The sequence below is a fragment of the Balaenoptera borealis genome (genome assembly GCF_965194805.1).
Source record: "Balaenoptera borealis genome assembly, chromosome: 1".
Taxonomy (NCBI): domain Eukaryota; kingdom Metazoa; phylum Chordata; class Mammalia; order Artiodactyla; family Balaenopteridae; genus Balaenoptera; species Balaenoptera borealis.
Window position 1 is genome coordinate 16,224,365 of NC_138860.1, and position 13,216 is coordinate 16,237,580.

General features: G+C 48.5%; 2 protein-coding genes and 1 long non-coding RNA gene across 8 annotated transcripts in view; 2 read left to right on the plus strand and 1 right to left on the minus strand.

Moving 5' to 3' along the window:
- ESRRG (estrogen related receptor gamma) overlaps positions 1–10,826 on the minus strand; it is a 636,910-nt gene extending 626,084 nt beyond the window's left edge. For 2 of the 5 annotated variants that reach the window (XM_082394905.1, XM_082394906.1), the window contains exon 1: positions 8,883–9,043. In XM_082394905.1, coding sequence (XP_082251031.1) covers positions 8,883–8,884 — 2 coding nt within the window. In that variant the 5' untranslated portion in view covers positions 8,885–9,043. Of the gene's footprint in view, positions 1–8,882; positions 9,044–10,757 lie in introns of those variants that run through there. The other 3 variants (XM_082394904.1, XM_082394907.1, XM_082394897.1) reach the window with 3 other exon arrangements.
- The window catches only part of LOC309630682, a 440,591-nt gene that overhangs the window by 47,221 nt on the left and 380,154 nt on the right, over positions 1–13,216 (plus strand). The gene's annotated exons all lie outside the window — the stretch shown is intronic.
- Positions 9,502–13,216, plus strand: part of LOC309630453 (uncharacterized protein) — a 311,054-nt gene continuing 307,339 nt past the window's right edge. The window contains exon 1 of one of the 2 annotated variants that reach the window (XR_014245674.1): positions 9,502–9,793. Coding sequence is in view for 1 of the 2 variants with exons in the window: in XM_082395760.1 (XP_082251886.1) it covers positions 9,632–9,868 (237 nt within the window). In the remaining variant the exon portion in view is untranslated. Of the gene's footprint in view, positions 9,869–13,216 lie in introns of both variants that reach the window. The other variant, XM_082395760.1, reaches the window with a different exon arrangement.

The following is a 13,216-nucleotide window of genomic DNA, read 5'->3' on the forward strand; positions in this document are numbered from 1 at the left end:
TAGCCGGTAGTCAACACACACTATGTGCTGAATCAGCAAGTTCACCATAATTCTATAGTATTCAACAAACTAATCACAGGAAGTGTTCAACACATACGGTGTTTCTGCTGATTATTTAAAAACAGATAAAACAGGCCTGGACCAATAGTACTGTGTGCATCCATGTCAAGCCACCCGACAAACTTCCACAGAACATTTGACTCAGGCTTATGGACCCAATATTGGCCAAATCATGATGAAAGCCCAGCTATGTGACACTGACCACAATACACTGAATGTTAAAATACTTCCTCTGCTTGGTACCAGACCTCTGAAAAGTGGACTCTTCACTCTTAAGTTGGCAAACAGCTAGAGTTAACTCTTTGGTTGGCATCTACACATTTACAAGAGGAACGTTCTTGCTTATCAAGTATCCTCATTAATAATAATTAACCATGTTCAAAACTTAGGATGCAATGGAATATATATAATGATAATACAGTATTCGGCATCTTTAATTCTCTCTCCATTCAGAAGATTCTTCTGGAGCCTGTAGCATTCGGGGTAATCGCTATGAACACTCCTCAATCACACTGCATGAACCAGTCTTTTGAAAACACAAGACAGAGGGTTGATTGTTTCCCAACTTTGCGGCATATTCTGAAGTCTGCTTTTTGGAATAGATCTGATATTGCTCGTTATTTACCTTTTGTGTCTAAAATAATGAAACAAACTCTTTCCTGACTGAAAGATATCTGCCTAAAAGACTAATGATTAAAGATTTCCAATTGGTGGTAAAAAAAAAATTTTCCTGTATGTTAATTTATATTATTCTGTGTGTGTTGGTTTTTGTTGCCTTTCTGATTTTAAACTTCTAAATTTTAAAAGCACTTGTTCCTCACCTCAAGTACTCAGTGGGTACCCAACCAATCTCTCTCGCTCATTGATCTGCAGTTAATGATAGCAGCAAGAGAACTTTGCAAAACTAAATTCATGCCATGATGTTTATTTTCTATATTTATTATTGCCTTCCTGCTTACTATTTTGATTGTGATCTATTTTCCTTGCCTGGGGCTCATGTTAGCAGTAACAAGTGTGATTGATTGTAGGACTCACGCAAGTAAACAAGTGAATGAATCAAGCGAAATCGGGTGACCCCATCAAAAGATGGCAGGAACCACTGGACTCCTGCTGATTGTTGCCAGGAGAGAATGCCGTATTGCTGCCCCAGCATTCCTAGACGTTCCAGTGTTTCAAGAGAAGTCTGGCAAATAAGAGATACTCAGTAAACACTGATTAAATCCATTAATACAGAGACTCCAATTTTCATCTGAAATCTCAAGATTTTAAATGTAACCAACAGGATGGAGTCGTAAGAACATGGACTCTGGAGCCAGACTACCTGGGTTCAAAAATCTAACTCTGCCACTTATCAGCTGTATGATCTTGGGCAAGTTATATAAAATCTCCACGCTTCACTTTTCTCACCTATAAAATGAGGGGAAATCGTACCTACCTCATAGGGTTGTTTGCGGACTTAATTTTTTAACATTTATTAAATCTTAAGGCAATACCTGGTACGTTGTAAGTGCTACACAAACAAGGAAACACACTAGAACTTCAAAATGCCTTATCATTTTCGCAAGTATTATTCCCTTTTTCCCCACCATAACTGGGGGATGAAGGTGTTACCCTGCATAGAAGGAAACTGAGTTTCCCTCAAGATCTTTCAGGGCTGTTCAGGATGACAGCCACGCATGTGGATCATGCAAGAACTCCATGCATGGACACTTAGAAAGAGTCCAGTGGTTTGCCCAATACGATATGCCATAAAATGGCAGATGTCAGAGTCCAGTCCAAGATTTCCAATGAACAGAATCAGAGATGTGTCAATCGGTGTTCACCATAAGCTTTCTTCCTCAATAACTAAGTAAGGAAATTAAATGAAGAGCTGGTTCAAACCAGTGTTTGTTTTTTTTTAACCCATAAATTAATTACCTAAAAACAGCCAAATTGAGAGAATCAGCAAAGCCTCAACACTCAATAATGTCCATTTCTATTATTCCTCTTTCATTAATTTTTGTTTTTAACATGTTTTGCAATAATTTAGTTTCTCTTCTCTCTGACTCCAAGACCTTTCTCCCAGGAATTTTACAAGTATATCACCTGACTACACAGCCTGTGTGTGACTGTGTGTTAAAAACTGCTAGATTAGAAACACCTTGGCAACCTTTTCTTTGATCTTCCTGGTTGTTGTTGGTTTAAAGCAGATCCTGAATGTTATTTAAACAGAGGAGACTATTTGAAATTTCTTGGTAGATGAATTTGATAATGATAATTAAAAAAAAAAAAAAACAACTACTGTCATCCTGAGATAAAAGATCTCATTCAGCAGGTCCTGAATAACACAGGACTTCTTCGATGAAAAAGGTCAATGTAGCCATAGCTGTTTCCTTTTCTTGTACAACAGCAGTAAGTTTACACACCCCCTGATAATCTACATTTGATAAAGTTGCTCTCTTGCATTACAGAAGAGTTTTCTCTTTTTTTAGGGTTTAGCATTTTTAATTTTTGTTTTGTCTTGTGTTTAATCTGAGTTTTATCATGGGTGAGGAATGTACCTATTGTTAAAAATAACTTCTATTAAATTGGACTTTATCAAAATTAAAAACTTTATGAATTGCAGGGCAATACCAAGCAGGTGAAAAACAACCCAGAGAAAGGGAGAAGATATAAATATTTGCAAATCGTATGTCTGCTAAAGATCTATTACTCAGAATACATAAAAACTCTTACAATTCAACAACAAAAAGACAAACAACCAGTTTCAAAGGAGGCAAAGACAGTGAATAGACGTTTCTCCAAAAAAGATATTCAAATGGCCAACAAGCACATGAAAAGGCACTCAGCACCATTAGTCATTAGGGAAATGCAAATCAAAACCAGTGAGACACCACTTACACCCACTAGGATGGCTATAATATTTTTAATAAAATAAATAAATATTTAAATAAAAATAAGTATTTAGGGCTTCCCTGGTGGCGCAGTGGTTGAGAGTCTGCCTGCCAATGCAGGGGACACGGGTTCGAGCCCTGGTCTGGGGAGATCCCACATGCCGCGGAGCAACTAGGCCCATGAGCCACAACTACTGAGCCTGCGCGTCTGGAGCCTGTGCTCAGCAACAAGAGAGGCTGCGATAGTGAGAGGCCCGCGCACCGCGATGAAGAGTGGCCCCCGCTTGCCGCAACTAGAGAAAGCCCTCACACAGAAATGAAGACCCAACACAGCCAAAATAAATAAAAAGAAATAAATAAATTTTAAAATAAATAAATAATATTTAAATTAAAAAAATAAATATTGTAAAATAAATGTTGACAAAGATGTGGAGAAGTTGGACCTCTCAGACATTTTTGGTAGGACTATAAAATTGTGCAGCCACTGTGGAAAGAAGTATAGTGATTCCTCAAAAAGTTAAACACAGAGTTAGGCTACGACCGAGCAAAGATCTGAAAACATAGGTTCAAACAAATTTTGTAATGAATGTTCACAGAGCATTATTCATAATAGCCAAAAGGTGGAAACAACCCAAATGTCCATCAACACAATGTGGTATATCCATAAAATCAAATATTATTCAGCCATAAAGAAGAATGAAGTACTAACACATGCTACAACAGGGATGAACCTTGAAAATACTGTTAAGTGAAAGAAGTCAGACACAAAAGGTCAAATGTTAAATGATTTGTTATAAAATGCGCAGAACAGGCAGATCCATAGAGACAGAATGCAGATTAGTGGTTGCCAAAGGTGGAGGCGGGAGAGGGAGAGATTGCTTAATGGGTACAAGGTTTCCTTTTGGGGTGATGAAAATGTTCTGGACTTAAACAGTGGTCACGGTTGCACAGCACTGTGAATATAGTAAAAAGCCATTCTGTTCTATGCTTTAAAATGACTTAAATGTTGGATTTTACGGTATCTAAAATTTTGCCTCCTTAAAAAACAAAAATACTGGCTTGAATCCCCAGTAGGTAAAGCAAGAGCTTCTTCTTCCCTACAAAGTAACTTCACACAATACCTCACACAAATAATGTTAAGGAGTGAAATATTGCATCTAGAAGATCAGTGGCTGACAAGCTGTCCTATTTCCTCTATTTCACTAGGCCATTTGTCATTAACCCTTTTGCTCTTGAATGGCATTCTTGGTTCATCAGTTTCCCAGTAAAAACAGCAACTTTTCCAAGGTTACATTTCCACTTCCAAATGTTTCCTGTTAATAGTTTAGCCAATTTAGCCAGCACTGACCGATTAATGAACATATGTGGGAACCTTCTCTCTTCAAAATTACATTAAAATGTTTGATTTAAAATAATAGAATATTGATGACTCTGGTAAGAAGAGTGATGTGATTTATCATAAATCAGTAATTTGAATCTTTCCTTAATGTACATGAGATAAATGAACAGGAAACAATGACATATAGAAAAAAACTTTTTAAATTGGAGAAAAACTAATCATCCAGTAAGCCTCCGTGAAAAAGAAGATATATATTTCTTTTATATACATATGTTTTATATTTATAAAATATATATCTTTTCTTCCAAAAAGAAATGTCTTTTTTACTATTAAAATGTAAACAATAAAATAGAGATTACATAAATGGGTGAGTAGAATGTATTATATGCTCCAAACTTAATTTTTCTGAGTTGCAAACTTTCATGTCAACTAGGTTATATAAAGGGAAATGTCGAAAGAATTTTAAAGTTGGAAAAAAATCTCCTTTGAACGTATAAACAATCTGTATTTGTTAAGCAGTTGAAGGCAGACGCCGTTACGATCAGAGGATATAATTGTAAAGAAGCATGACAAAGTTACATGGAAAGTTCTGCAAATAAATCTAGCTGCCAATGGATTTCAAAGATACAATTTCCGGAAATTACGTTAAATACCTAAGCTATGATTTTTTAAATCTCAAAGAAAATTTCTACATAAAAAGCCATGTTTATCTTTTGTGACACGTCTATTTAAATGTTAATATGACTGGGCTTATTCCAAAGAGGCAGAAAGAAACAAAAGAGCAAGTATTTAGATAATATGAGTTTTTAAAAAAGCCCCTCACTTTCATCTCAAGTAAGCGTCTCTTTCAGGCGAAAGCAAAGACGGTTTTAGCCAGAACTGCCTGGAGAATTGCAGAAGAAATAACCTTGTCTCATAGAAGCTAAGCATATCCAGTTCATGTACTGTTATTGTAAGGAAATTTGAGAAATATGGAAACTGAAACCAACTGTTGAAGGTGAACAAGAACTAGATGAAGAGAAATGCTGATATTTTATGTCAAAATTAAGTGGGATGGAAGAGTGCACAGAAGACTTTACAGGTAGCATATGTATTCGATGGTCAAATTCTGAAAATGCTTGGTCAGAATATACATCTGAACATGTGGCCAAAATAGTCACGTAAGTGGAGAATTCTATTTCCTCATTTAAGGGGGAAAAGTGAGGTTAAACTGGTGAAACACAAGAGGAAAGCATGGAGTTAATGGAACTTCTTTGCCAAGCAGAGTCACTTAGATCTTCTCTGGGTTCTCCTTAACCCCTCTTTCCACTAGTGTTGCAGACCTCAGCTCTTTGCCCAGGTATGTGCAAATTTATGATCAACTGCAATCTTGGAAGGAGACTGAACTCAGCTCCTCTAAGGTTTCACTTCTTCATAAGAGAAGTCTCTTATAAAGAACAGCACACAAGCTAGGAATTGGAATTGCTGGAGTCCTGGGGTTACTGACCCAAGAAAGATTGGTGATGGGCATAGGGAAAGGAATTGCTCCAGCTTTTAGGAAAAGTGACCCCTGTCTTCATCCATCCACACACATCCAGCAGAGTCAAAGATATACCTGGGGAAAGGGATAGAGAGGCACTGGAGTGGGTCCTAACCTCTGCTTTAGGCCCCCCATGACCCAGTAGCGCAGCTCATGGCACCATGAAAAGCACGACTTAAGGACTGTCAAGTGTTTATGCTCTGATTATTCATAAACCAGTTACCACAGTTTATAACCATGATCTAAGATCATCTAAGAAGGGCAAGGCCTGCTCGCAGGTGGGCACAAGTGGCCTTCTCTACCAAGCCCCCCCTACCCCCCTCCCATTTCCATCACGTCCTAGGGCTTATAGGTCACAGACCTGAAGAATTTGTTAAGAGGACAATCCCTAGTCCTGTCTCCTTCCAGGGTTCCTTGAAAGCATGACCTATTTGGAGACAGTGTGATTTCTTCTTCCATGCAAGTAAGTTCACTTGGAAACTAACAGGCCTCCCCGTTCTCTGCCCTCACCTCCTTCCTTACACACACAGTTTGTTCTCTTATTTTGTCTGGATGGTGGAAGGTCATTTTTACTCAAACTGAGGAAGAGAACTGGGGGTCTTTCCTATCTAAAGCCCCCGCCTGCGGGTAAAGCCTCAGGACTCTGGAGGCCCCGCAACAGAGGCAGAGCGTGGCAAGGCAGGGACAGGAAAGAATCTGCAGCCGGAAGGGAGAACTAGAAGGATCCAGGGCTACCGCACGCAGAGAACTAAGCCAGGGCCCAGGACAAGTTTATTTTACTTCGCTGAGCCCCAAAAGCTCCCAAGTTGTAAGATCCCGTCAGAGACGGGGAAAAGCCCTACTGGTTCCCAAAATCCCTAAAAGCAGAATGATTTGGGCAAGTACTCCTCTCCCACCGGCGTCCCGGAGCCCGCGCGCAGCGCGCCCCTGCGGACCCCAGGTTCTGTGCAGAAGTAGAACCGCAGGGGTTGCGGCGAGCGCGCGCTGGGCCTTCTCCGTCTTTGACCAGCTCCTGAGCGAAGCGTGTCGTACAGCCCTGGGGACAGGGAATTTGCATGTGGCTGAGGGTCGCGAGCTGGGGAAACTGCGCAAGTGAATCAAAGCGCGGGCAGAGGCGCATCCACCAGCCGACCGACGTCAGAGAACTTGGGGTCAGGGTGGATGCCCTTGGGCTAACTCCAACGCCCTCTCGAAACATCGTGCTCTTTTCCAAGGAGGCAAGGAGGAAGACAGCTAGCTAGAGCACACCTTCCCTTTTATCCTGTCTTTCCTCTGTCTCATTTCTTCTTAACTTCCATCTTTCTTACTTTGATCTCGCTGTGTCCTTCCCTCCTTTTTCTTCCTCTTAGGACTTACCGAAAAGCCTCCAGACTCACACAAACCCGTGACAGGAGAGCTGAGTGGCATTTACTCTCGGGGAATGGGCTGGGAGGAGAGATGCTAAGACATCGCACCCCCAGTCCCTGAATTCCTACCTTTATGGGTCCCTGCCGCTAGTTTCTGGCTGTAAAATTGTAATCAATTTGCCATCTACGCATGACCCCGCCTGCGGCCCAGGGATAGAAGGAGCAACCTGCCTGTGCTTTTAACTTGGCAGTCGAGTTTCTGAAAGCTGTTATGGGCGGGCCGGGGTGAGAATCCGGACAGCTCTGGGCCAGGGAGGGGCGGCCCCCATCCTGTCTGAGCCAGATTGTCCCTGCAGAGTGAGCACAGGGGGGAGGAAGGGACCAACCCGAGCCGGAAACAGACCCCTCCCCCGTTTCTGTGCCAGGAGCCCTGGGTGCACGCACTTTGGATAGTCAAATCCCCTCTGGGGCACTACCATAGACCGGTGCTGAGATTTCGCTCAACACCAGTCTATCCACAGGCAGACCGAGCGCTCTGGGGAGGTGGCCGCAGGGGGATTGTGTGCTATCCACCGTGAGAGGAGATATTGGTGGCGGATAAGAAGCTAATCAGCGAGGGCACAGGGCCCTGAGCACGCGACATGGCGAGGCCGCAGTTGTTCCCCCACTGGTTCCTAACTTCTCTCCACTTCAGCGCTGGGGCTCACATCTCCGGCCAAACGGTTCCGAGCCCCCGGTTATTTTCAGTCACAGCCTTCTCCACCTCCCAAATGTCGCACCCGGTCTCTGGGGGGAAAGGGTGGTTTGAAGAGCCCTGCGCGAGGCTCATGGCCGCCGCCGCGCGCCTGCGGGAAAGCCGGCCGGGCCGCAGCCCCGAGCGCATAGCCCTTCCCCGAGCCACGCGCGCGCGCCTGGCGCTCCTCTCGCCCGGGGCTCGGGAACATTTCCTGCCGGCCAGGCTCCCCGCCCCCTTGACTTCTGGGTTCTAAAAACACAGAAGCATCGTCTAAGGCGCTGGCAGGTAGAAAAGGAAGACAAGGTCAAGGCCCACGGACGACCACGACCCGCTTGCGCCCTTGCTGTCTCCGCAAGCGAGTCCTGTCCACCGCCGTGGGGCAGAAAGGTTGTCGCAGCGCCCAATTCTACCTGTAATCCAGGGACTTGGCTCTATTTCCCGACTACCCTCGGCCAGCGCCCACATTCTTCCTCCTTTCGCCCGGGGTGGTTTAAGACATCTGTCCCCCCGTCCCCCATTGTAGAGGGATGGTTCCAAACAGCGAGGCTTCGTGAGCACCGCATTCCCATCCTGCGGTCGGTCGGTGCCAAGGCAAAAGGAAAGGTCTCGCTCTGAACGCGCCTCGTCCCCTCCCGCCGCGCGCGGGGCCGCGCTCCAGGCCGCCTCCGGTACGCGCCTCCCCCTCCCCCAGACCCACAGAGTTTTCTTCTTTAGGAAACAGACATGCCCAGCCCACCCCGCCTCCCACGTAAAGGCCAGTCGCCTCTCTTTTTTGTGCCCAAACTCAGCTGGAAGTTGAGAGCAGGGGAAGAGTCAGAGAAGCATGGAAATAGACAATGAGAAAGGAGAAATCAAAGGGGGAGGAGGGAGAAGAAAGGAGCTGGAGGTCGCAAGGGCAGAGGCGGAGGCCAGCCCGAGGGGCGCGGGCGCGGCGGCCGAGCGGCAGCGCCTCCCCCGCGTCCGCCCGCCCGCCCGCCCGCGCGCCGAGCCCGGTTAGGCGCGGACTCACATGGTCGGACTGCAGAGCCGCTCTCTCAACTACTGCCAGTGGGTGGTTTCGGGGCTGCCCGCGAGGTGCCCAGCTGCCTGCGGCGTGAGGGCAGAAACAGAACAGTACAGATCACGGGACACGACCGAGACGGGCCGCTCGGCGCCGCGGGGACCTCTCTCACTTTGCAAAGGAAGCGGGCGCGGGGATTCGGGCTGCCGAGTGTAGCCTATAAATAGCGAACTTTTAGACCGAATCAACTAACAAATGGGAGGCGCGGGCGTAAATGTGCGCCGAATCCCCCTTCCCCGGGATGACCCTCCCTCCCTCCGCCTTCCCCCCCACACATCCCTACGCCGCAACTCTCCAGGCAGGATTTGGGAGGGGGACAGATTGGGGGGGTGGGATTTAGTTTTATCAGAACTTCCAGTAGTTCTGTTATTTTTCCAAGGAGGGGGGTTACTCCGCCTCTTTGGCTCCCCCCACCCCAACCCCAGTTGGGCACTAGAGGCACCAGCTGGGAAGGGCAAAGGCCCGGGAGAGCGAGGATCCTAGGGCTTGGCTGTAGAAGCAGGGAGGGGGAGGGGCACACGGAGCCGGCTTCCCCCTGGGAGTACGTGAGGAAAGCGGGAAACTACCAGGATTTGAGGTTTCTTGAGCCGCCGGGACGAGAGTTCGTAGAGTGTAGGTTTCCTTTCCCGGGATCAACCATAACACCCCAGGGCTAGCAACACCCTCCCCCCGCAGGAACTTTACTTGACCCCTCGGCCATGACCCGCCGAGGTTACGGAGGCGTGCCCCGGGGTCACGTCCTCGCTCGCCCGGGGGCCGCAAACTCAGGGGCAGCGCGCCCTGCCCGATGGCGCCCCGGGGCCGGCCGCCTTTTCGCCGAGCCGGCGCACACCTGCCGACCGGAAGAGATCCCTGTGACTGTGAGTCCTGACGGCCACTCGCCGCCCACCCTCCCGGTTTCCTTGAGCCAGGGCCAGACTGCGAACGGTGATTGGGTTAGTAAGATTTTCATTTTCATGCCAGGTGCTTTCTCAAAAATAAACCCACCCCCCCGAGAACGACAGACGCTAGCTCTCCACTCCAAACTCCCCAGTTCAAGAGTTTGCTTCGCTAAATTTATCCTGGATGTCTCACATCAACCAGAGTCAATGGTATAGTCTAATATGGTTGGCTGTGGGGGACTGAGAAATTGAGGACGCTGCAGGTGAAAGGAGGTTGCACGGATTCTCTTTGGAGGCCCCATAGTCGAGGCAAGGCCTGCAGAGCAGGGAGCCAAGCCCGCCCGAGGGGCCTAAAGACGGCCTCAAGCTGGGGGAGAGGGGAGCCAGAGAACGGTGGCGCTCTTTCTTTTCACTGCCTGCCCCGCCCAGCGCCACCAGCCGCCCCCTATAAACAGAAATGTCTTAGGTCTCACCACTACCCCTACCCCTGGGAGAAAACCGAAGAGGGTCCTCCACGCAGTTGGGGGCAGGGCGCTGCCGCCCGGTTCCCGCTTCTTCGAATACTACTTCCCGCCGGTTACCTCCCCCGTAAACGGAAAAGTTATTTTGCTTTATCCCAGACTCCAGCCGAGTTTGGCAGGACGGGGGAAAGGCAGAGGTGCTAAGGGGGTTTCAGCGGCCGTTCTCCCTGCGGGGTGCGCCCACCGCCCTCGACTCCACGCAGGCGGGTGCGCGCGGCATTTCCAGCCATCCGAAGCCCGCGCTCCCCGGGCGCCGGGCAGACAGCTGCGCTTCCCTCGCTTCCCCAAGGGCCCCGAGCCCGGGGGGGATGGCCTCTCCGCCCCGGCCCAAAGCCAGCTTAAGGGTGCTCCCAGACGGAACTGGACGGAGCCCGGGCGTCCCGGGCCGCTCGCGCCTGGCTTGCGCTCCCCTGACTACGTACCTGTCCCGGCCTTCCCGCTCCGGTTGCTGACCCGGCTGGGGAACCCGGCCCCGGAGCCTGCGCCTCCAGCGAGCCCGCCCCCGCCCTCTCCCGCGCGCCCTCGCGCTCCGGGACTCTCGGCCAGATGTGGGGCGGTCTCTCGCGGGCCACTGGCTTGGGCCACTGTTTCGAGCTGTCTTCGAGGATTTCCCCAGGCTTTGGGGCCCCTGTGTGGACTGGGAAGAGAGGGGCCAGGCCAGCGCCTCTCCTTTCACCTCACCCACCCCTGCCCCCAATCCCTCAAGTTCCCCTTCATCCAGCCCCTGGAGCCCAAGGCTTTGAAACTGTGGTAACTCCGCAAAGAAAGCGGATGAGAACCTCCTTGCGGGCCGAGTATGGGAGTCAGATGGGGGCTTGCGGCGTTTCTGGAAGGTTCTGGGTGTTCGTACTGGGGGAACAGGCCCTATGGGGACAGAAATGACACACGTGCAGACAGCGTCCCCGTGGCTGTCTTCACCGCGAAGTTCACGTCTATTGTTTCCTGCCTCGGGGAAAGCTGCCCAGTGTGACAGATCTGTTTAGATCCCATCACTGGAAGAAAAATCCTGGTGATAACGATTATCTCCCGCTCGCGCTATCTGGCCATCGCCCCAATTCATCTCCCTCTCGCTCCAGCCCCTCGGGGAGACGAGGAGGGTAAGAGGCTGGCTAGAGGACGGGCCAATCCGCTGCCCTCGGATGGAGCGGAGAGGCACGAGGCCACCTCATCTGTCCCGTTCCGCTCCGGGCTGGGGAGGGAGGACACGGCAGGTTTCTTTCTCTGCCAAGCCTCACGCTTCTTTCAAATGATTTTAGTCTGGTGCTCTGGTCTATCCATATACATTTCCAATCTCATGGCTCATAAACTATTAGCAAAATGGTTTCATTATTCACCTTCTGTATCCTACAAAAGGGAGAAAAGAAGGGAGCGGCAGGAAGGCAGACTGGGGGTGGGGCAGTCATGGGACACTAGTTAACAGTGATACTGCCCGTGTTTAAATCACGGCTCAGACTGCCTTCTTCAAGCTGACACTCAACAAATCTGATCCGTTTCCGAGGATCTATAGCCGACCCTTTCTCTTCCCCCCTCCCCTCCCCTTTCTCTCTCTCCTTCTCTCCATCCATCACTATCCATCTCTCCTTAACATCCAGGTTTCTAGAAGGACCAGATGGATAGCCAAGATACTGCAAATCCATTATTTGCTTCATTAGGTGTCATCAATAAGGCACGCCCTTTAGATACGACACATAACAATTAATTGATTAGAATGGTTACTCCCGTCCCCTTGTGTGGTGTTGGTGATGGAATCACATGTCACCTCTGAAACCAAACCATCCTAAGACACAAGTCTAGGATGATAACCAAGAAGTTTACTTGTGGCCTCAAGGTGGCCAATGGGGCACCAAGTCCTCACCTGGCTTCCGCAAGCCCCGGGAAGTGAGGAAGTTGCAGAGTGGTGTGTGTGTGTGTGTGTGTGTGTGTGTGTGTGTATACACGCGCGCATGCCCGTGTGTCTGTGAGGAGAACGGGGGGGCTAACAGATCGGGGTCTTTGGCTCTGAGAGGTGAGAAAAAAACATTAAATGAGTCAACCCGAATTAAAAGACAAATAGAAGTAAACTGACTCGTGGAGGCCTGAGAACTGAGTGCAAGGGGCTAAAAACTAAGGGCAGGTGCGAGTCGGCAGAAGCAGCCTCGGGCGATTGAAATCTGGACCCGCTTCTCCACTGGGGGCAATGATGATATTAAGTGTCTCCACCAACACTTTTACTTTTCATATCAATATATTTTATCTAGAATGACTCTATCAACACACACACACACACACACACACGCACACACACACACACTCCTAGCACTTTTGAAAATATAAAGGACGCCAGGCAAGTGAGCGTGCGGTAATTATCCCTGGATGTAGAAACCAATCTGGCTGCAAGAGACCCCTCTGCGATCGGCGGCGGCGGCGGCGCGGGGACCTGCGCGGAGACCGGGGGACTCCCGCCGCTCGCTAGGTCACCGCGCCACGCGGCCGCCGCTCGCCCGCTATTTAATATACATGGGGTGGGAACGCAGGGAAACGGATCTCGTGCCTGCACGTCCTGCAGGGGAAAAAAAAAAAATCAATTTGCTATTTATTTTTGAAATATATAGATTTAGGAAAATTTTTTTCTAGCCCGACCCCCTTCAAGAAACGGCGGCCCACATTGAATTACGTCTTTTAATGACTTTTCCCTTATTTGCCATTGCGATTTCACGTTCAGGGCGGGGGCAGGGTGGAGTTTCTTTGGGAGGTCTTCAATTCTGGTATCTTCAAAAAGATTTGCCTTGTGTGTTAATTGCATGCTGTTAAGCACATCTGGGACTGCGTGCTGACCAACTCGCACCAACTTTTAATTAACACATTGACCCGGCGATGAAGCGGCCGCCCGGCCTCCCCCTCG